Raw genomic sequence first — 23,816 nt, forward strand, 5'->3', positions numbered from 1 at the left:
CTTCTAATAATTTAGATTGAACAAAGGTTTACATTCTCACTCAGGTCACAAGTCCGTTTAGAAGAATGTGACACATTACTTATCTTTTTATTATCATGTTATAACCTTTCCTTTAGAGCAGTGCTTCTTTATAACCTTTCCTTTAGAGCAGTGCTTCTTTAACTGGTGAATAAATCACTTGTCTTTACTAGTGAATGAGCCAGTCAGAGTGAATTAAATCTTTTGAGGGGATGAATGGAACGCGATGGGCGAATGATGAGTGAACGACACGTGAAGAATAATTGACTTCGTTTACTCAATGCATTTCCTATGCAGTTGGACCGCAATTCTGATGAGAGCTTTCTCGACCTAAATCAACTAATGTGATCCTTGAAAGGTGACAAGAACTATAATCGAACTATAAAAGACAAAGTGTCCCTCTTACAATACATAAAGAATCCAGATCGAGAGAGACGTTGTGCAGAATAGAATATCTCAAAAAGAAAAATGAAATGAACAGGATTCCAGAGAAGGAATGACAATGGTGACAACAAACCAGAGGACAGCGAACTCAAAACTACGGTTTCAGTGATAAGGCAGGAAAAATTTAACTATATGAGTAAATACTAATGCGACTGTTACTCTCTCCTCAACGCTCAAAAAACAAAAGCCACACGAAAGCTATTACGTGGCTTTTTATTCAACGATTCGAACCGAAGGGATGTGTTACCACATCTCGGTCAAACGTAAAGCATACCAAGTAGTGCCTGGCTCCTTTAAAATGACATATATCTAATCACAGAAATATAATGATAAAATGGTCATTTTTTTCAACCACAGAATTGAGTAGGCTACTTGAATCAGCAGTTCCTCTCACTCGATCGTCAACATGACACCAACCAACAAACTTTTTTATGCCTTTCCTTAAACAGCGCACGTGCTCATGAAAAGGAAAACCGCCATAGAGGGATATTGCTGTCACTGCACCTCACACGGTGCACTGTAGGTATTACTTAAGGGTCTTACAGCGTCCCTTCGGCTCCTAGCTGCAACCCCTTTCATTCCTTTTTACTGTATCTTTGTTCATATTCTTCCTTCCATCTACTTTCCACCCTCCCCTAACAATTGGTCCTTAGTGCAAATGCGAGGTTCTCCTACTATTACACCTTTAAACAATCTTTACTCTCAATTTCCTTTTCAACGCTGATTGACCTCATAGGTCCCAATGCTTGAAACAGAGATTTTATTATGGGAAGCACAAACAGCGTTAAGAAAAGGTTTCTGCTGGTATACCAGGGCAGGCATCCTTAATACAATGTACACTGTTCGGAATGATCTGACAGTGAGGGACAGAAAAGGGATAAACAAAAAGACAGTAAGAAAATAAGAGCATGGAAACTGAAAGATGGAAAATCTAAGAGTATATATTACGAAAAAGTGTCAATAAATATAACATAGAGAGAGAATGCAGCGTTACACAGCAGACATGACATCGAGGGACAAAGTAGGAGAATCAATATGTACGAGGTCTATTGGAGAGACAATGGCAGCCTTCAAGCAATAGGAAAAGCGAAGGGAGGTTAAACCAAAAGGTAGGTAGCAAGGGTAAAGAAAAATGGGAGGAACTAAATCAGATTAACTTAGCAAAGGAAAAGAAATATATTAAGAAGAGCAAATTGGCTGATGGAAAAGCGAAAACAAAGGAAACTAAAAAAATTTAATGGAATGTTTGAGGAGCGTTTTGCAAAATCTGACAAAATTTTTAAAAAGCAGGGGATGCTACACGACAGAGGAACGAACAGTGACTATTTCATTAAAGAGATTAGAGGGTTCCTTTCAGATAAGTGGAAATCTTCCAGGGCCATTCGGAATAATAATTTCCTAGAAACATTTAGTGAACCAGTCACTGTAAAACCTGATCAAGAAATGGAAAGGACCAGAAGAATGAGAAAAAGAGTAAAATGTTAAGCATTTGCAAAGGATATGAGAAACCGGTGAAATCGATAATTATCAATTTGGTTTATTGTTAGAGAGATCAACAACAGTCAGACTTTATAATGAGGCAACTGCATGATAGTACCATGCGAAGAGGGAATTATTCCACATATCTGTAGATCTTGAGAGGTTATGGAACACCAAAACACTCGGACACTGTCTACGCAGGGCGTACCAAAGAGAGTGCCAAAATGAGATAACCATATTTACCATACCACAAAAAGAGGGGGGGAACAGTGGCAGGTACTTCCAACGAATTTAAGATAAATGTGTGTCCCTAAGACTTTTGCAGTTTATCATAGTAATAATGTTAAACACAGAAGACTACAAAAGGGTGTTCCGTGGTAATTGCTATGTGCAAGTAACGTAACGGACTTTATTGACGATGCATAAGAACAATAATAAGGAAAGAGATGGTGGGGGGACACCTTATTGTTGTTAAAAGGCACGTTTTGGAAGCGGTAAATCATTTCTGTTACCATGGGGACACTAGCCTGTTAGGAAGTATTGAGATATTAGTAACAAGAGCAGCCCTGTATTAATGAATCGGAAAAAGATTGCTATGAAAATAACCTCTTATCAGACAAGCAAGGACTTATGATGCACAAGCAAGGACTGGTGATGCACAAGCAAGGACTTGTGATGCATTCTTAAGGCATGGTTGACTCAGTGCTGCGGAAACATAGGCGGTGACAAAGGTATAACAAGGACTCCAAAAGGCATCACTATATAATGCTAAGATTCATAGCCAAAGTGCAATGTGAAGATGATGTAAGTGATGTCCAGAGGCTGTAGAACAGACTCAAATAGTTTGGGACATGTAAGAAGGCGTGATAAGTTCAAGTTAGTCGAAAAAGCAACAAATACGGAGGTAGCAAGAAATAAGGTAGTAGTGGACAAAGGAGATACGTCAGATGGGGAATCAGTGGGAAAGTGTACCAAACAGAGGAGTGGAGATAACCCCTTCCGCGTATGACCACTTCAAGGGAAAAGCTGACATAAATGATGATGATGATGATGATGTCTTCCTATCTGCAAAAGGATTACCGACCTCGATGGAGTTGATAAACCAAAACACCTTGACTCCTTTCATAAAGTTCGTTAAAAAATAATAACGAAATTGCTTTGAGAAGCTTGTAGTTGAAATGCACGCACATAAGTGAACTAGATTAATGCCGATTTTTTCTGGCATTTTTTAACTCTTAGTTTCCTTTACATATTTCAGAACGGTCAAAACACTAGACAAACTGAAAACTTCAAATCAATTTAATTTTGTTGGAAAGGTAAAGGAAGACAGTCATCAAAACAAAGAAATTCAGTTGCCTGTGAAAGATATTCCACGACACAAACACTCTTGGTGAATAACACTGATACAGATGATGAAGCACTACTTGAATACTATACTCTAACAAAACTCACAAAGGGACACTTCAAGGACATCCAGTCACTTCCTTATGCCCTTCCACTCATCAGACGTCTTTCTTCAACGCTCAAATTTACACATCCAAGTAAAATTCAACAGCCTACTTCATTATCTATTTAATTCCTAGAGACAGTAATTAGACCCTATGTACTCTTCCTGTTTCCATTGTCAAGTGTTAAATGACCCCTTAGGTCCCAGCACTGGGGCTTTGGATAAATTTTATACTCCGTTACCTTCCTATCTCCAGGGCCTACTTTTGTATAACTGTTTTAGTGTGGGTTATGTGCCAAGGCTAATATCATGGTCGAACTCGAGCCAATATGTAGCCCTTAGACTTTGCACCATCATCTCCCCTGATTTAAATTGGCTTCCAACAATTTCTACACAAGATCAATTAACATTTGATCAGCCTGTAAGTTTTAACTTTTCAAAACTCTTCATTCAGTTCTGATTGCAGAAACTTGACATTATAACGTTGATCACAGTAACAATAAAGCGATTATGACCTTCACTGTAACAATGGCTTGACAGAAGACAGGTAGTCTAGTTTCAATCAAAGTTTTGGTCTAGTTTCCACACCTGCAATTCTGAAGATAAGACTTCTAACTTTAGCCCTTAATTTTAATGTAAATGGAATTACTCAATTACTTTGTTACAAAAGCTTCTGTCATAACGAAAACTTGCTCGAAATGTGCATAACTGTGATGCGATACCCCGAAAAAGTTTAAGAACTTTAATAAGTTTGGATTTTCAAAATATCTAAAATTGTGCCCAAATTACGAAAATGGTCACAAGCTAAGGAGAGTCAGCCAATATCTTTGATTTTTTAGATAAATTATACTGTTCTAAGAAATGTAAGGTAACAAGAGGTTCTTTTCGTCTATGCTTTAGTCACTTTGTCAAGTCTTTCATGTGTACGTGCCATCACCATCGACTTTAGCAAGTACAGAGGTTAAAAGGTGAAAGAAAAGCTCAGAAAAACTGCAACAATTATAAATACGATAGTGTCTACTATAGGCATAAATCATCACAGATACTGAGATCCCTTACTTGGGGTAAATTCTTGTCCTGGGCGTCAAAATTCGTCCAAGGTTGGGAGCTTGATATAGCAGATACCATCTTCCACACAAGTGAAGGGATGTTGTCTCTCATTCGAGGATCGTTTATCTGGAAATCGAAAAGAAAATCAGACCATTCTTATACATAAAGGTAGAGGCAAATTTTTTGAGGAATTTAGGAACTTTTCTTAAACCTATTAAAATAAACAAATACACTTCTCGCCTACGTTCGTGTTTGTACGTAGGCAATTCTAGAAGCTATAACAACTCAATTCTCCTGACTCGACAAACATTTTGAAATATATGATCAGTGTACCTCAAAAAATCCTAGTTTTAAAATAAGCATAATAATTTTAACTGTAAATAATTTCATGAAACTGCACAACATTATACCTCGAAATAAGTGGCACTTATATTAGAATATGCTGGAACATCTACAAAAAAATTGATACAATATTCATGCATAAAACTTACCATGCTGGAATGAAACCTCTGACTAAAACTTATTTCAATATCCTTCACGTCACTATATAGCTGCTTTCTATTATATGTTACAGTAACGACTTGTGTATCCTCACCAAATCCCAGGTCTCGGGAAGGCTTCAACTGAAAGAATGAAAATATAATACAATTGTTTCAACTAATGTTCTGGAAATATTTTTTTTGTCAAATTATGGATATTATGCGACGCTAAAAAATTATATCGGTTGTGTCACACAGCAAACTCACTATGAATATTCTCAAAGGACATCTTCCTTATGTGAAATCACGTTTATTTGCTCGACTAATCAAATTAGCTTGAGTAAAGGGACTTGGATTCACGCTTTGTATAAACCACTATCAATAGTAATAATCAACACTTGACCCCTTTCCATTTAAATTTAGCTGCCAGGTTTCTTAAATAATGCTTTAGCATGAGTCAGTGATGGACTACCACCATGTCGGGCTTTTGACAAATTGAAAAACTGCATAGCCAGATCTCCTAGTTGAGTATAAAATTACGGAGTATGTTCATCCAGAGAAAGCAGGCTTTCATAGTCGCCTCTTCCATCTTAAAAAAAAATTACCATTGACTTAAATAGGTCTTACCTCCAAGAATAAGGATATGTTCAGCGTTTCAAGCAGAAAACTGCATTACGGCCCCAGCAAGAAAAGAAAAAGACATTTTCTATTCTTGACAAAACCACGATATACGTCCCGTCATGTTTAACCTTTTTGCCTTTATGCTTCTTCAAGAAAGTTCACTGAGGGAACATTTTCACTTTTGTTCCCCATTTGGCCTCAATATCCAAATACACTTTACCACATTAGTCACATCATCAGACAGTCCTGTTTCTAACATATGCAGCAGAAGGAAACTCCTCTCCCGTTCTCCCACACACTAGCATCCCCTGAGGTTGACGGCAATGAAGGCAAGATATTGACTTAAGCACCTGACGAGAGGTCGGTCCATTAGCCACTATCTATCCAATCCTTTTGTCTCATCATCTCGCCTCCATCAAACATCTCTAATACACAAGAACACATTCTCAACTTCTCATCTCGTCAATTTTATTAATAACAGAAATTCCGAATCCTGTTTTACTTTCTAACATAAAGCAGACCAGACAGGAACTGTTGGCAAGCCCTGGAATGAAAGAGAGTATGACAAGTGGAAGAGCGCCTCGACCTTAACCTCCAGTCAAGTTTGCATTTCAAGGAGTTTACACAATCTCTTCTATTTCATGTGCTAACAAACTAAGCCTAAGTCGAGTTGATTCACCCAAAATGGAAAGAAGCTCCCATCATCGAATGAAAAAAGAATATGGAACCTCGAATCTCTTTTTACAAGAAGTCGACTTTTCGCGAAATAAAAAACGGCCGACAAATAAATGAACAATTATATTAGATGTCGCACTTCCTGCTATGATAATTCATTACTAGAAGAAAGACTGGCGTTTAAAAAAAAAATTCATTTGGCAACATTACTGCATTTATTGATGGTCGTTAAATGAATCATACAGTTTTATTAAATATAATATAAAAAAATCGATTTCCAGCTTAAAATATGGAAAGTTAACACCGATTTTAAATCTAACAGTCCAGATAACCAAATGCCAAAAATTAAGATAATCACGACGAAACTAAAAAAACTATTCAAGACGGTTAAGTTATTAAAAAAAATTATATATGTACATATATATATATAATATATATATATATATATATATATATATATATATAATATATATATATATATATATATATATATATATATATATATATATATATATATATATATATATATATATATATATATATATATATATATATATATATATATATATATATATATATATATAATAAAGCATCCCATATCATGGACTGAAAGATGTGCCTTACAAAATAAAGGCAAGGATGATGACGACGACTTCCTCCTCCTCCTCTCCCTTCTCGACAAGTCGAGACCTCCCTTAAAGGCAAGATTATTACTGCTTCGTTATTTCAGAGAGAGAGAGAGAGAGAGAGAGAGAGAGAGAGAGAGAGAGAGAGAGATACTTCCACATGCAAAGGCAATCCGAGTGAATTCATTTCAGTGTAACCCATTTACAGAGTATTCAGCCACGCATGACACACAGCCACAGTGACCCTTTTAATTTTGTTTCTTAAACTCTCTGGATACGTTGCCTCACTGAAACAGCTTGTAATACCTTCCCTAATGGAAAGGAAGTGCGTCACCAATCAGGCAGAAAAAGGAAACTTGAAGTGTCACAAATTTCATTCTAAGGATAATTTACTAATAATTATGCTATGTACAGGGAATCATGCGCCCACTGGTATGAACAGAAAACTCCTGCCTTTTTAAAGACGAACACTTCAGGAAATTTCAACTCGCGATTTGCAAAAGGCAATATGTAGCGACATTTGCATGAGAAACAAGTGAACAAATTAGACTCCTGATTTATCAAATCCATCGACTGCAAAAAGTGATCATGATTTTCCATTTCTACGACGTGTATTCAAATACCCACGTTATGGTTTTATGGAACTAAAAGCCTTATTCGAGCCACGCGTACATCCTTACTGATGACAAGATGATGATACGATTGCATTAGATCCAAAATCTCTAGTCTAGATCGTGCCACACTGAGAGGTAATACTTTACCTTATCAATTCCCCTGATGCCAGAGGGCATCAACCAATTAGGGTACATGCCAAACTGGCAGAGCGTTTAAATGCAGATATCAAACAAGCACTTTGCATGTTACAGGTAGAGGAGATGGTACTAAAAATGTAGAATACTGGACTGTTGCCATTTGTCCAGATTTTCAACCCAAATCTCCAGTAACCTGAAAGGAAATTTTGCAACACATTGAAGGAAATCTTGATACATCTATCACATGAAGTCCTTCAGCACTGAAAGTTAAATGAGATTCCCCCCACACCCCGTGCTCTTGGTCACTTGGTTCTTCCTAAGTCTCAACGTGGGGCGGAAATAAAAGCCGGAGATCATAATAGTGTATATGTAGGCTATGTTGCTGGAAATAACGACAAAGTAACACTTATTGGGGTAAGTTATCAATAACTGACCTCGCCCCTGACTGGCTTAATATTTCGCCGGTAATTATCACTACCATTGCCTGCCAGCTTAAACACCTAAAAATAATCTTCCAAACTACGGCTGATAGCAAGGACCTTCTCATCATTGGACTAAAGTTTCATCACTCAATTTTCGATTCAGAAAAGTCAGTGTTTTACGTACCCTTACTAACAAATAAAATAATAATTAGTCTGTGTAGTAATTGTTCCGGGAGAAATCACTCCAAAGACAGCAGCCACAACCCCCGTAACCCAATGTACATCAAAGAACAATTGGAAGCAGGCACAGTGGTCGTTCTGGCTACAGAATGCTACTGTGACCCAAAGTTACTTGGAAAAAATGACTACTCAACTGGCTAGAAGCATTTCTTTTGACCAAAGCGGCGAAACTGTAAACGAAAACACTACAAACTTTTCTGAAAGAGCAGAACTCTTGCGCAAACACGTTGTGGAATAACACATTTAATGTAAATGGCGCCGATGAATGTAATGTGGAGGTTTTGTAGAAGAATATTAATTCAGTATGACTGACCATGCTCAAAATTTATTCGGTTCTTACTACATAACTCAAAACATATACTGAATATAGGTTCAGTATTCTCGTAGAAAACTATGCGGTTAAGCACTTCAATTCAATTATTTCGTCAATGTCCAGTTACCGACAAAAGCAGCATCATCCGGAAATATCTAAAGAATTTATACAATCAGCAACCTTGATCGCGGGGCAAGATTATGCTATTGTGTCAAGTGAGCAAATGCACTAAGTCACAATACTCGGAAAAGTTAATAGAATAAAATGAGCTGAAATTGTTAAGCAAGGGCCCTATCCTCATCAACTGGTCATTTGGTCGAAAATCTTGACAAAATCATACCATAACTTGTGAGATTAGACAGTTTAGTATCTTAAAACAATTTTCACTATTGAGTTTGCTATTGCTGATTATTACATGTCTACAGCAACTTACTGTGGTTCTCTTTAGCGTCAGTACAAATGACTGAGCTTTTTCTCCCCTTCTCTCTCTCTCTTTCGTGAAATAACACTGTTCGTCCCGGGGAAAAATTTTCAGTTGAAATTGAAAACCTAAGAACGAAGACAGGGGATTATTGAATGAAAAATTCATATCGGGTTCGATTTCAAATTTAACTTACTCCTGGAAAATGAAAATAAAGTGACTAAAAAATACTGCAAAGCAAAGAAAAAAAGCTTAATACTATATGCCAGATTAGGTCTCACTGTAAGCAGTTGCTTTACGTTCTCACGTACGGCCTCAGGCTCAAGGGATTAAGAGCACTACTATGGTTAGGCTAGGTGCCTTTCACAATTGCATATATACCTATTCTTGATTTCAGTGGCATAAATCATGAAGAGCCCTTCACATGGAAGTCGACCTTTCATGTATTCCATTTTCACTTTAATAGAATTGACTAATTTTGTTCGATAATTATATATATCCGGCTCAGTAACATTTCATTCAAAATCTTCATTAGACGTTACGTATTTCGAGAAACCGTTGAAATAAAGTTATTCCTTTGTTATTTGCCTAGAATAAAAAAAAATTAGAGAGATTTCCAGACTTTTTACTCTACGCACCCCGCATCCCCAAGGGATTCCTGAACACTGCCTTAGTGTATGCTTTGTTACCAAAATAATTGCCATTGCTGCCTTGAATAAACTTGAAATACAACAAACTGAATCATCTTATGCTGTCATCAGCATTCGGACTTCCACAGATGTTGTGACCAATAAAACATATAACCCTCGATTTTCTTTGCTAAAGTAGCCATCTTCAACTTTTTGATACCACCTTGACCATTAATAAATATGTTCATTACAGAATTAAAAAACTTGCTTTTATGCTTGGCGTATCTCCCAATTAACCAGGTATAGCTGTCATTACAACACCTTTAAAACTGATGGGCACCAGGACTCTACAAAGGATTAGGAATCCTGCCATTCTTATTTTCCTTCCATTAACAAAGTTCACTTCAAAACTGAGGGGTTACTCCTACGGACAAGACCCACCGCTGTCACTGAGCAATAACAACGAAGTAACCATTATGAAGGAACCTATCAGACCCTACAGTGTTCTCAGATTTTGGCATTTTGACAGATGTACGCAGTTGGTGCATCTAGAAACAAGACATGAAACTATGTTGAAATAGCTTAAAAGTTTACTTTAAACTTTTACCTTTAATAAAATGATTAAACCCTTCTACCTTTACATTAAAGGTAAAATGGGTTTTAAAATCTGACTATGCAATACGTCCTTCTCCTGACTCAAAACTTTCTTAGACTGAGGATCACGATAATGACCAACCGCCATTACGTAACTGGAGCTTGAGGGGAACGAACGGTATTGATTGATTACGGACTCCATTTAAATAAAACGGCACTTTCTCTACCCTGCTGGTCTTTCTGTCATTCTCTAATCTACGCTGCTGGTCTTCCTGTCATGAAAGCACTATTGGGTTTGGTCGCAGTTTCGAAGGGAATCCCAGACACTCTTGGCACTAATTGGATGGATGAGGATTGGCCTTGTCAAATCCTAAATACTTAAACCATCTGACAGTTCTAATCATCATCATCACCATTAACGTTTAACATGAACGATCCATCCCACTTTCCGCCCTCCCATCCTCTCCCTTCCCCCTCATCCGAAAAAGGAAACTACAGCAAACGTTATGTGATAGCTGAATGCAATAGGTTACAAGTAGGGGAAAACCTGATAAGTTTACCTCAACATCATATGGACTCCATTCACAACATATTGATTCCAGGTACACTACACCGAAGCATCGCTCTTCACGTATGAATTCGACATAACCAGCGATGCAACAGTCTTACCTGAGTGACTAACTTGACCCAGGCTATGCTGGCCAATCTCCTTTGGCTTAATCTTGGGATCCCAAGCTCTAGCACTTGTCTGTTGTAAAGGCAGCCAGTTTAATAAACATGAAATGCAGCAACTTTCAGCGGTACTGCACTATCACATCCTCTCATGTACAGATAAGCAACTTCACATGTCTCTTATGGCTTAACACACCTCTTACTATACCGAATCACAAATTTGCGTGTGAACATAAAACTATGCTTCTCACGTGTCCATATTCACGGAGTTCTCAACCCCTACAACTTAACTCACCTTAATCAACGCTAATATCCGGGACGATTTGGAGTCACGTTGTCAAAATGCGACGTTGAAGAAGGACGAAAAAACATGGCTCCACGAAGCCAAAGCTACGGTCTGACTGAAAACCTTCCAGATAGCTTTTAGCCAATCACAACAGTCCATGCAATACCCTTCGAAAAGAGGAGGAAGCGACTCCTGATTGGTTGAGAGAGAGAGAGAGAGAGAGAGAGAGAGAGAGAGAGAGAGAGAGAGAGAGAGAGACTCAATTATTGTGGGCTATACCTTTAATAGTCTTTCGTGAACGAAACAGAAATTTTTTCGATAGTTCAGACGGAAAACAAAAAAACAAAAAATTACTTTACTCAAAGTCCCACTTACCTTCCAGAAACCTCTGGACGGACAGATATAAAAAAAAAAGGCAATATCAAGAATAATAGAGAGCAACGCTTTTTTTCTTGTAAACCTGTACACGATCATCCCTCTCCTCTGATCTGGCAACTGCTCTTCAAATATTTTCGCTCCTTCGCCAAACTTCTCATTGTCTCACTCACGACTCAGCGTCAACGCTGCTGTTGATTGGGTTCAGAGGTAAGATCATAGTCAATAGTAATAAATTTCTAGGTGCAAATAAAGAGAGAGAGAGAGAGAGAGAGAGAGAGAGAGAGAGAGAGAGAGAGAGAGAGAGAGAGAGAGAGAGAGGTTGTTGAAAGCTCCTAAAAAGCAAGGTAGATCACAGAAGTAGCCTGCCAAAAACCCTGACAAATATGTTGAGCCACTCACACACACACACACACTAACCCACCCTAATCTCCAAGGGACTGTACCATTACCTCACTTTATTTCCGTTTCTTGCATTTGATTTTCAACGTTTACGATGGAGCGATGCCCACTTGACTCTCACCAGACCACCAAACCAAGAACATGAACCTTTTCATGGGTGGCCACAGACGGGGAAACGACGTAGAACCGTTTTATGAGAAAACCACGATGCCTCAGTTGACCTAAGCATTCAGTTAGGGTGTTGGGGTTTGGTCGAATGTGGTGGGTGGTGGCCATCACCCTCATCCCGAAGAGACAAAAAGAGGTGCATAGAACTAGACGAATGTAAATGACATCTCTGGCACATTAATCTAATGTCCACATTTCTGTTCGTGTACAAAATGATTATTCATGCCGCAATTTGCTTGCAAACTAATATGAAACGATACATTACAAAACCTGAAACAGGCACTAAATGTTATCAATATTAAAAAAAAAAAACTTCCAACACGATACACATATCACCTTCACTAAAACAGCGCTTAATATACAGTAAAAAGATAATTATATATATCACATCACCACAAGCAAAGAAATGAGACACTGGTTGAAGGTCCTGACCGTTTTCAGCGTTATTTCAGTTTGGAAATAGAGCAGAAACCGGTCAGGACCTACACCCAGTCTTTCAATTTTTCCTTGTGGTGACATTGTGAGATATATATATATATATATATATATATATATATATATATATATATATATATATATATATATATATATATATATATATATATATATATATATATATATTCATGAAGCTACTACAAATGTCGCTTAATATTAAATTCACGCTACCTCAGGAATATCTCCGAAGGAGAATTATCTTGATGGCGTAGTGGTAACGTCCACTGGAGTCGCTGAATAGGCCCATGTCAAGGGTTCGTGTCCCGATGGGTTCCAATTCATTTCTCACTTATATAAATTCCCCTTCGGTGATAATTCTCCTTCGGAGATATTCCTGAGGTAGCGTGAATTTGATATTAAGCGACATTTGTAGCTTCATGATTGTATGTAAATCACGGTATGATAAAAATTTATATATATATATATATATATATATATATATATATATATATATATATATATATATATATATATATATATAATATAGTTCGATGTGGGTGTATGGGCATCAGTGTCAGATCATAAGCTGTTTTGAGATGCGACAAGAGGAGTGCTCACCTCTCTCTCTCTCTCTCTCTCTCTCTCTCTCTCTCTCTCTCTCTCTCTCTCTCTCAATCTTACGAGTACTCACGAGTTGATTTTCAGACCTTTAGAGTATTCAGTATCTGTCACATTGTTTCTACAAAGTTACTTGTGTACCTTAAAAGTATGAACACTAAAAATGCTTCACAAAATCATTGATATATTCACTGAAGGAGGGATGAATGAAACGCACTTATTAAATCCAAACTTGAAATTGATCTAATTACTGAAAGTTAAACGCACAAAATAGATCATTATGTTCAGAGTAAATGAAATTAATCATTACGTGAATAAAAAAATAAAATAACACGCAAACGAATCAAAATTTAAAAAAATATCAGATCAGTTCAAAAGTTGAGCCAAAAAGCTTGTCATGTCGTTCTGCACTCGGGCAGGCTAATTGTCTTGCATACCAGTCGGGAAGTGTGGGAAAACCCGCTGGTAAGCAAGGCAGTTAGCCTGCTCAGGTAAAGCCTTAGGTACAGTGGTACTTAGGTTCCAACTTCTTGTATGACTTGTGTGGCTTGGTTGGCAGCGGTCTTGTCTTTCAACTGAAAGACCTTGGTTGATCCTGATGTGGGTCAGTAATTTATTTCTGTTCCACAGTTAATTATGTGTTGATTATTTCTAATTATATATATATATATATATATATATATATATATATATATATATATATATATATATATATGTGTGTGTGTGTGTGTGTGTGTGTGTGTGTGTACATTTTGATGACTTCATTTTTAAAGAATTTGACGAAAGTCTGCCATCGTGCGGTTCACTGGAGTTCCATGCACTTCGTGAGCTCCCTAAACATTTTTAAGCAATTGCTCAGAAGAACAAGCAATTGCTAGTTTTTATTCACTGGAAATGAAGCAATTGCTGATAATTTCTAAGCATTTGCTTGAACTTGAGTATCTGCTATAAGCATGTGCTACTAGCAAAAGCAATTGCTTTGAAATCTAAGCAAAAGCATTTGCTTGTCACTGAAGCTCTGAGCTTTCCTTGGGCACCAGCGGACTGACGATTATACAGGATGTGTTAAGTTTCCTCCTAGGAGAATTTAATTTTTCTTACTTTATACATTTTTCTTTTGTATGTCCATCAGTTTCATAAATTAATTATACCAACCTCATTCTTCCGCACGATCCTCTGCCACTATTTTCCCTAAGTTTCCTAAGTCCATAGTTCCTCGGAACAGATCTGATTTTTTGTATTTTAAGTAAGTGTGCCAAGTAAGAGAATGAAATACCCAACATGTACTGTAATCGTTTGATGGTTTACTCATTCTAAAAACCCCGAAGGAAAGAGCATGAGGCAGGAACTAAAATGAATTTTATAAACTTGAAGAAATTTAACAGTCACCGGAAAGTGACATCCTTTTGAGAGAAATGTTAGTAGAAAGACCAACTGTCGCTTAAGACGAAAATGTTAAAGGATGAGGCGACACTTCCAAAAAAGCCATTTCAAAATGCCAAGGTCTGTCTTGAGGCAAAAGTCTTATTAGGCCGAAATTATTTTCCTTAACTTTTAGAAATAAGCATGCAGCGAGCAAACAATAATTTCCTAGATTAAAGGAGAAGCCAATTAACCTATTCACACGCACTCAAGGGAAAATCCCAAAATCTATAGGGGAGAAAACAGTGGACACAAAAAGTTATCTTCCGTTGAGAAGCAATTTCCCAGACAAAAACTTTTTCACATTGTCAGCGTGATTTCGCTTGCTGGGTAAAATATTATATGTCAATGAAGATACCTAATACTAATAAAAGTTAAGAATTAAAATTTTCGTAATTTCATGAGCAGTGCATTGAAAAGTCAAAATAATCATTATCATTTTGTAAATAATAATAATAATAATAATAATAATAATAATAATAATAATAATAATAATAATAATAATAATAATAATAATAATAATAATAATAATAATCTCTATTTTTAATCCTTTAATATTTATGTGAAGAAAAAGTATTACTTGTGAAGATAATTAAAATATCCATTGACAAACAAACACAATTCTGTACACTTCTTTCGTTTTCTCTGATGCTTTTCATTATCTATAAATTTCCCTCAGGAATACAATCTTGGTGTATTCCTCTATTTTTCTTATTTATAAAAAAAGGGAAGATCTAACCCAAAGCAGAACTGAAAACTACTTCTGCCGAAACCTAATCCTCAAAATGTATTTTTATGGTCAAGTAACTGCGACATAGTTTGGGACATAAATGTATAATCCAATTGGCTGCAGCTCAACGTGAGTAGCTCAGCTTTTTCAGAGTTAATTACGGGAATGAAATGGACGAATATTACAAAAAACATATTTGTATCACTGTCAGAATCATCGCGCAGTTGTCATTTTCTCTACGTTCTTATCGGAAAATCCGTTACTGCAATTTTAACAGGCTGTATCGTTTTGTTATTTGAATGTTTTTTTTTTTTTTTTTTTAGTTCCATTCTACGGCCATGGGTCCATCTGCTCCCGGTGTTAAATGCAATGCTGGTGATAATTATGATAAGAGATGGTAAATAAATCAACTGGTATACATACCACATGCCATAAAGCCAATTCAAGTTGAACAGTCTTGTAATTTGGGAAACATGAACGATATGAATCAAAGAGGACAGAATAAACTAAAAATACATCTGTTCATTGTGGAAATATACACAGAGCCCCTGTAGCAGTCAGAAGAGGAAAAATGGAATTGCAGATCTGATGTTTTATGAAGCCACCCGTATAAGGAGAAACAGTTTTCTTGCAGTACAAAGGATTATCATGATATTCCTTAACAAAGTTATACAGACGCAAGCACAAACAAATTTGCACTGTGATAGGATTTGTTCCATATAAGTAACTACCTTTGGTCGCCCGTTCAAGGGGAATTAAGCAACGTTAATTCTGGTTAGTACTTGGACTGGAAACCACCAAAGAAAGGTGTCACGCAAAGGAGCAGATCATAATTATGTTGTCTCCATAGACATTTCTCTTCTCTCCTCAACGTGTTGCAATATTCTTCTAAATTCTTCACTTTACCCATTATGTATTTAAATGTTCCATCCCCCCATCATCTACTGCATTTAATTCATGAAACCAAAAGGTCAACAAATACAATAAACGTAACAACAGTTATTACTACACCGGTTACATCAATGGACTATAAATACAATTACTACCACAAATAAAAATATCACAATGCATATCGATATCAGCCACTCACTGACCTTTAAAATGTGTCCTGTATGCCCCGGAACCTTTCATGAGATTGACTATTTCCTCCTTATTATATCTCGAGCATCACCTAAGATTTGACCTTCGCGATAGTATCATTCAAAAACTAATTTCCAAAGGCAAGTATAAGACAGAATTTTCAAGCGGTGTGATTGTTCAACACCTGGGATTCACAGGTCGACAAACACATACGCAGACACACACACACACACACAAACGAGGTCCTTTGTAAAAATCCACACAGCTTGTTGCACTAAAAAAAAAAAAGAAAAATCAAAGAGACACAAAAATGACGTCTCCCATCCCTAAGAATATATATCTACAAAATCAGGCATTATTACTTCTTCCACGTTTCAGGAGCAAAATCTTTCAAATTTGCAACAATCACTATTCGTTCTAATGAGATAGTAGCCCAAAATGAGCTTCCAGCAATTCCAGTGACCAACGAAACATAAGGGAAGTTGTCCTGTATGTTAATCGGTTTATTTAGTACTCTCTCTCTCCCTCTACCCCTCCACCATTCTCTGTTTATTCATTTCCCCTCCCTCCCCCATCTCTCTCCTACACACAATTTTCATGGTCTGATTTCTTTATTGCAAATCTTTTTCTTTTCTTACCTATGATCAAAATGAATTCACAATTACAGAGATTCTGCTTATCAAGGAGTGGGAATTCTGCTGAAAATATAAAGGGAAACCAATATCAAGACTTCGTAACTGACTGCATACTGGCTTTTTGTGATATTTTGTAATCCTAAGTTTCTTTTTTGGTAACTGGGGATAAGCGAAACACGTAAACAATAGCATTGAATTCACTGCAGATTATTCATACTGCAACTTCAAAAATTATAATCAGTTGCACATTCAGCCCCAGGTATAAAGAGATGATACACCTTTCACCTCCTTCATCTAGAGTTCACGAACACTACAGCCTCCAGTACATAGACACTTATTTTGCACGTGGATCAACGTCATATATATAAAAAAAAAACTAAGGGAAAGCATTGAGTTTTACTATTCCTTTTTTGTTCCTGTTGTTGTGACTCAATTACACTCGCAGGACACAAAAATTTATAACACGTGCAGAAGAGATTGGAGAGGCGGAGGAAGGGGAAGAGGGGCAATGGGAGAGGAGGAAGGGGGAGAAGGAGTGGGTTAAAAATAAGTATTAGTTTTTGGATTGGAGCCATGTTCTCGTTTTAGTGGATTTCAGACGAGATAACCTTTCTCATTCTTCTTCGATGAGAGACCTTACCTTACAGACCTTACAGTTCGTTCGGGTTGCCCCAGGTCCCTCAGTGTGAGGCACCTTTGATGTCTACCAGAGAATTGCTAACACATCTTCCGGTATATTTTGCATCTTCCAGTCTTGGATGGTCTGGGATGCATCTTAGATATTTGTCGAGCTTATTCTTAAACACATCTACGCTCACTCCTGTTATGTTCCTCAGATGAGCTGGTAGCGCATTAAATAGACGCTGATGCTGGTGCGTGGTGGATTAATGTCCTGTGTGCTTTCCTTAGTGTTCCTGGTATAGTTTTTGGCACTATTAATCTACCCCTGCTTGCTCTTTTTGAGATTTTTATCTCCATGATGTTTTCAGTAATTCCTTCTATCTGTTTCCATGCTTGGATTACCATGTAGCGTTCTCTTCTCCTTTCAAGACTATATAAATTTAAGAATTTTAGTCTTTCCCAGTAGTCAAGGTCCTTAACTTCTTCTATTCTAGCTGTAAATTACCTTTGTACACTCTCTATTTGTGCAATATCCTTTTGGTAGTGTGGGTACCATATTATATTGCAATATTCAAGTGGACTACGTACGTACGTTTTATAAAGCATAATCATGTGTTCAGCTTTTCTTGTTTTGAAGTGCCGGAACAACATTCCCATTTTTGCTTTGCATTTTGCCAATAGAATTGCTATTTGATCATTGCATAACATATTCCTATTCAACATCACACCAAGGTCTTTAACTGCTTCCTTGTTTGTGATTGTTTCATTATAGGGTCCTTTATATGCATATAGCATTCCTACTTTATCACCATAGTTCATTGATTCTAATTTATCAGAGTTAAATACCATCCTATTTATCTCTGCCCATTTATATATTTTGTTTAGGTCTCTTTGTAGCGAGTTCCTATCTTCATCACAAGCAATTTCTCTACTTATTCTTGTGTCATCTGCGAAACTTCTTACTACTGAGTTCTTAACATTGCTGTCTATGTCTGCAATCATAATCACAAACAGCAATGCAGCTAACACCGTACCTTGTGGTACACCGGATACTACCGTAGCTTCATCCGATTTCTCATCGTTTGCAATCACTATCTGTTTTCTGTTTTGCAAAAATTCTTTTATCCATCTTCCTACTTTGTCAACAATGTTATGTTTTCTAATTTTTTTGCTAATATATTATGATCTACCTTGTCAAAAGCTTTTGCAAAGTCTAGGTAAACCACATCTGTATCTTTTCATTTATCATATTTTTATATATGCTTTCATGGTGGACTAACAGCTGGGTTTGTGTACTTTTTCCAGGTACAAAACCATGTTGTCCTATATTGAACAATCTATTTTTCATTAAATGTTTCATTATATTTTTTTTCATTACCCTTTCATAAACTCTCATAATATGAGATGTCAGACTCACAGGCCTATAATTACTTGCCTCTAGTCTTGAATCACTTTTGAAAGTAGGAGTAATATATGCTAATTTATGCTCATCATAAATCTTGCCTGTATCTATACTTTGTCTTAGTAATAATGCTAGCGGCTTTGCGATTGAATGAACCACTTTCTTTAACAATATGGCAGGTACGCCAGCTGGTTCTGCTACTGATCCATTTTTAATTTCATTAATAGCCTGCACAATATCGGCTTCTGTAATATCTATATCCGATAAGTATTCAATATTTTCATATCTTATTTCTGTATCATTATCTTCATTGTCAATTCTAGGTGTAAATTCACTCTTATATCTTTCTGCTAATATGTTACATATTTTCTTTTTTTTCATTCATTAATCGCCCTTCAATTCTTAGAGGGCCTATTTCTACTCTTATTTTATTCATCTTTTTTGCATATGAATAAAAAATTTTAGGGTTTTGCTTGATATTTTGTAGGGTCTTTTCTTCTGGGTTCCATTTTTCATTTTCTTTTGATTGTATAATCTTCTGTTCTGCATTTTCTATCTTACTTTTTAGTTCCATCACTTTCCATGCATTCTTTTCTTTTGGAAGACCTTTTTTCCACTTTCTAATTTTCTGGAACAAGATCCTTCTGTCTCTTGGAATTTGTGACTGATGTTTACTTTTTTTCTTCGGTATATATTTTTCCACTATTTCCTCTAATATTTTATATAATATATCGGTATTTTCCTGTATATTATCACTTACAAATATGTTTTCCCATTCTTTGTTTAATTCTTCATTTATTTTTGACCAGTTTATATTCTTACTATAGAAATTGTATTTTCCAAATCCTTCCCATTTTTTCATCTCTTGCTTTTCTCTGTTTTCATGTGTTTTGGATCGGACTGTTAGTTCTATGACATTATGGACGAAATACTCGTGTTATATACTATTATTTCTTTAACATAGTTCACCTCATTCACAAATACTAGGTCTAAAATATTATCCTTTCTTGTTGGCAGGTGATTTATTTGCTGAATGTTATGTTCTAGTAGCATATCTAATAGCTTTCCAAATTGCCTCTTATCTTCTGCGCTACTATTGCTCTCTTTTTTATATGTATAAATACAACCACAGTCTCCTATTCGTTCTTTCCATTCTACAAAAGGAAAGTTAAAGTCTCCGGATAGGAGTATAGTCCAGTCCTTGTGATTTCTACATATTTCATCCAATTTGTCAATTATTATGTCAAACTCTTTAGTATTAGGGGGTCTGTATATTACAATGTTCACTAATTTTTCAGATTCAAATTCAACCGCTATTAATTCAAATTCTGTGTTACTATATTTCTCACAGATTTTTCCTTGATTGACATCTCTCCCATATATCGCGGTTCCCCCTTGATTTCTATTTTTTCTATCCGATCTATAAGTTTGGAAACCCTTTATCTGTTCATCATTACCAGTCTCTTGGGAATACCAGGTTTCACTTATATTCAATATTTCTATTTTTTCATTTTGGGTTAGTTCTTCTAAGAACTCTATCTTTCTTTTGAGTTACTCGAAACTAAACCCCCTGCTGTTCATCACTATGATGGTTTGCGTATTATCTCCATTATCTAATATGGGTAATAATAAGGATTTTCCCATGTCTCTTTCCTGTTCTGATATGTTGATCTTTTTTTCATTTCCAGAAATTCGTACATTAAAAAAAATCCAACTTTTCCATTATATTTGATCTTCCAGCTTCATATTTATTCACTTTGTGCATAAACCTGCATTTATCTCCATATCTGCACCATCCCCTAGCATCATAGATACATTGCTTGTTCCTTGTGCTGTATCTAGGTGTTGATGGCTCATATCGTGGTGTTGACATTTCATAATGTGTTGTTGGCTTGCTTTTTGCCTTCATCACATGATCTTTGTTCCTTTCTTTATTTGTTTCATTTTTACCTTGATTTTTTATATGTGTTTGATTTTGATTTTGGTTTTTCATGGCTACAGGATGCATGTACCTACATTTCTTATTAAACCTACATCCATTTCCTTTTTGGATGTAGATCGCTGCATTCCTCTTCATAGCCATCTAGATATGCACATTTGCCATAGATCTCATAATTGTGACATATCTTGGGATGTTTGTAATAACATCTTTCACCAAACCTGCAATTCCCTCTTTTCAAAAGGGTGCATACTGTGTCTTTCTTTTCTTTTTTTTTTCTTGTTCTTCCCCATCAGTATGGAGATCCGGGTACAACCTCTTTGGGATTTTATTTTGATTTATCATGTCATAATTTATTTCTTCATATGTATGTTGCTGTATTGCCTCATATGTAGAATCTATGAGTTTCTCTGCATCCATACTATTATCCTGTTCTTTGTTTTCATTAATCTTTTCTCTCTCTTCAGTCTTATTTTCTTCTTTTCTATTTTCCTCTTCTTCCTCTTCTTCATCTTCTTCATCTTCTTCATCCTCCACAATCTGTACATTAAGTCTTGATTTAATGACCTTGTCTATCCATACTAGACATGTTGAGCAAAATATTTTTGTGTCCTTATTTTTATTTTGCTCTACTTCAGCACATGAAGGATGCGTTGGTACGTGGCAAGCATAGCATTTCCTAATCAGGTTTTGTGGATTTACAATGCTATACCACACTCTACATAGTTTACATGCTTTAAGCATCCGTTTGCCTATTGCATCAATCAATATATTCACTAATTTCACCATACTTATTTTCTTTGATGGAATGTGTTGATTTTTGTAGATTTTCTTTATAAGTCTTTTGATAACTTGAACTTTCATTGGTATCCCTTCCATTATTTTCATTATATTTTCTACAGATTTGCTCCAGTTTGAAGGATCGTATCCTTTCAATATGTCTGTGAATGCTTCGCATCTTTTTGGTCGATGTTGCAATTCATCTCCACGATCAGCAAACCAAGTTCCCTTCCTGCCAATTCATCATATTGAATATCTCCGATGCAAGCTAGGTTTCTCCACCTTTTGCCACTGTTGGCTGACTCCTCCATGATTTTCAGATTTTATTAATTCACTTGTAGACAACTTATTAGACGGTTTATCACTCTAATCTGATATTACGAGAGAGAGAGAGAGAGAGAGAGAGAGAGAGAGAGAGAGAGAGAGAGAGAATTTGATAAATGGTTTTACCCTAGTGGGTGAGGATTACCTCATCTAGGCTCCCCCGTTATTAACTTTAATTAAGGACAGAGCTTTGATCAGTACCGTCAGTTATTACCTCCCCGCAATCTAATGTCAGCTAAGACGTGTCGCACAACAGTTGACTGACAACCAGCTACTTCATTCACACAGGTGCATTAGGTTATTAACAGAACGTGCCTCACTCTATCCTTCCTCATCCAGGGTTCGAACACTTTAATTTCTTATAGCATTCAGCTGACGCACATATAAGTAAAAAGTCCAGGTTTGGGCAGCTTTTAACACTGCATCTCAGATCAAAGAGATATTTACAACAGCTTCAAACTTTGGCCACAGGTCTGGGGAAATATAAAGCGGCTTAATCTTGTGTCGTCGACTGAAAAAGTTCTTGCAAGTGCCACGTTAAGAATATTTTTGGTACACCGTGGATTAGATTGTTACAGGGCATTTAAAAGTTTTCCCCCCCTATTCTTTGTGTGTCTGTCTATATTATTTGTCTATATATCCAAGCAAACACACCGTCAAAACGAATACTGGAAACGTGATCTTGTCATCCTACTTAGTTTTGAACATAGTGTAATTCATTCTTCACATTACCTGCGGTATACGAAATGGCATAAATCTGATAATGAAAATCAAGAGTGTAGAATAAAAGCAGTGTTGCTTTGGATAATGTATAAGCGCCTCAAGTTCACAAATGCGAAAGAAACAGAGAGGGTGAAAGGAAGATAACAATAAAGACAACGAGCACACCGTGAAAAGAAAAAAAAAAGACGAGGAGACAGATTAGAATGAGTAAGGCTTGCATGAGGGTGATGCCGAGTATGCCTGGCTCTCTTTCTTTCTCGAATTGTTATTAGAATAACCAAGAGAATAAGGGAATTTTGGAAGAAAAAGCAGCGAGTCATTATTTGCCTCGCGACATTTTGACTGATGTCATAACACCAACACGTGAGCAGGCAGGGCATTCATCCTCATGAACATTCGAAGACCTAAAAGCATGTTTAGACTCGCCGGACTGAGAGAAGATACGACGCTCATTAATTACGAGAACTTGACTGGATCTGCATGAAAGCTTTTTGTAAATTTAGCCTTGAATGAATTTCGAATAATATCTCGGAAATCAGATTCAAGGTTTCAAATTTTCATGAATATCACCGACTACTTGCAAAGATGTGGGAGGGAAATTATAAAATGTCTCACTGGATCTAAATCTTTAAGTATTTTCACAACCCTGCAACTGCCTCATGTTATTCCACCTGAATATCAGGTTATCACTGAGATCGAGGGGAGGAGACAAGTAAGTGAGGGGAAAGCATAAGATAAGGTGACGGACTGACAAATTTTGGGGTAACGTAAATGGAAAATGAGATATTCATTGAAATATGAGAAGCAATGCATTAATTCCAATTACCTGAACGAGAGAAAATCCAAATTATATACCATAAAACTTCTAATTGATGCAAGAAAACCGAAAAGCTGCAAGTGTCATGATTTACGTAAAACTTAAAGGAAATACCCCATACGGGTGGCATTTCTGGATATGAAAAAGTCTGTTCAATCACCTTGCCAAAAATATTTC

At 36.4% G+C, this 23,816-nt stretch overlaps 1 protein-coding gene across 1 annotated transcript in view; it reads right to left on the bottom strand.

Annotated features, from left to right (window-relative positions):
- LOC136843644 (uncharacterized) overlaps window positions 1-23,816 on the bottom strand; it is a 375,108-nt gene that overhangs the window by 2,495 nt on the left and 348,797 nt on the right. The window contains exons 5-6 of the mRNA XM_067112187.1: window positions 4,930-5,061; window positions 4,448-4,564 (exon numbers count right to left, since the gene is read on the bottom strand). Of these exons, the coding sequence (XP_066968288.1) occupies window positions 4,448-4,564; window positions 4,930-5,061 (249 nt within the window). The remainder of the gene's footprint in view (window positions 1-4,447; window positions 4,565-4,929; window positions 5,062-23,816) is intronic.

Source organism: Macrobrachium rosenbergii, chromosome 12 (genome assembly GCF_040412425.1).
Source record: "Macrobrachium rosenbergii isolate ZJJX-2024 chromosome 12, ASM4041242v1, whole genome shotgun sequence".
Taxonomy (NCBI): Eukaryota; Metazoa; Arthropoda; class Malacostraca; order Decapoda; family Palaemonidae; genus Macrobrachium; species Macrobrachium rosenbergii.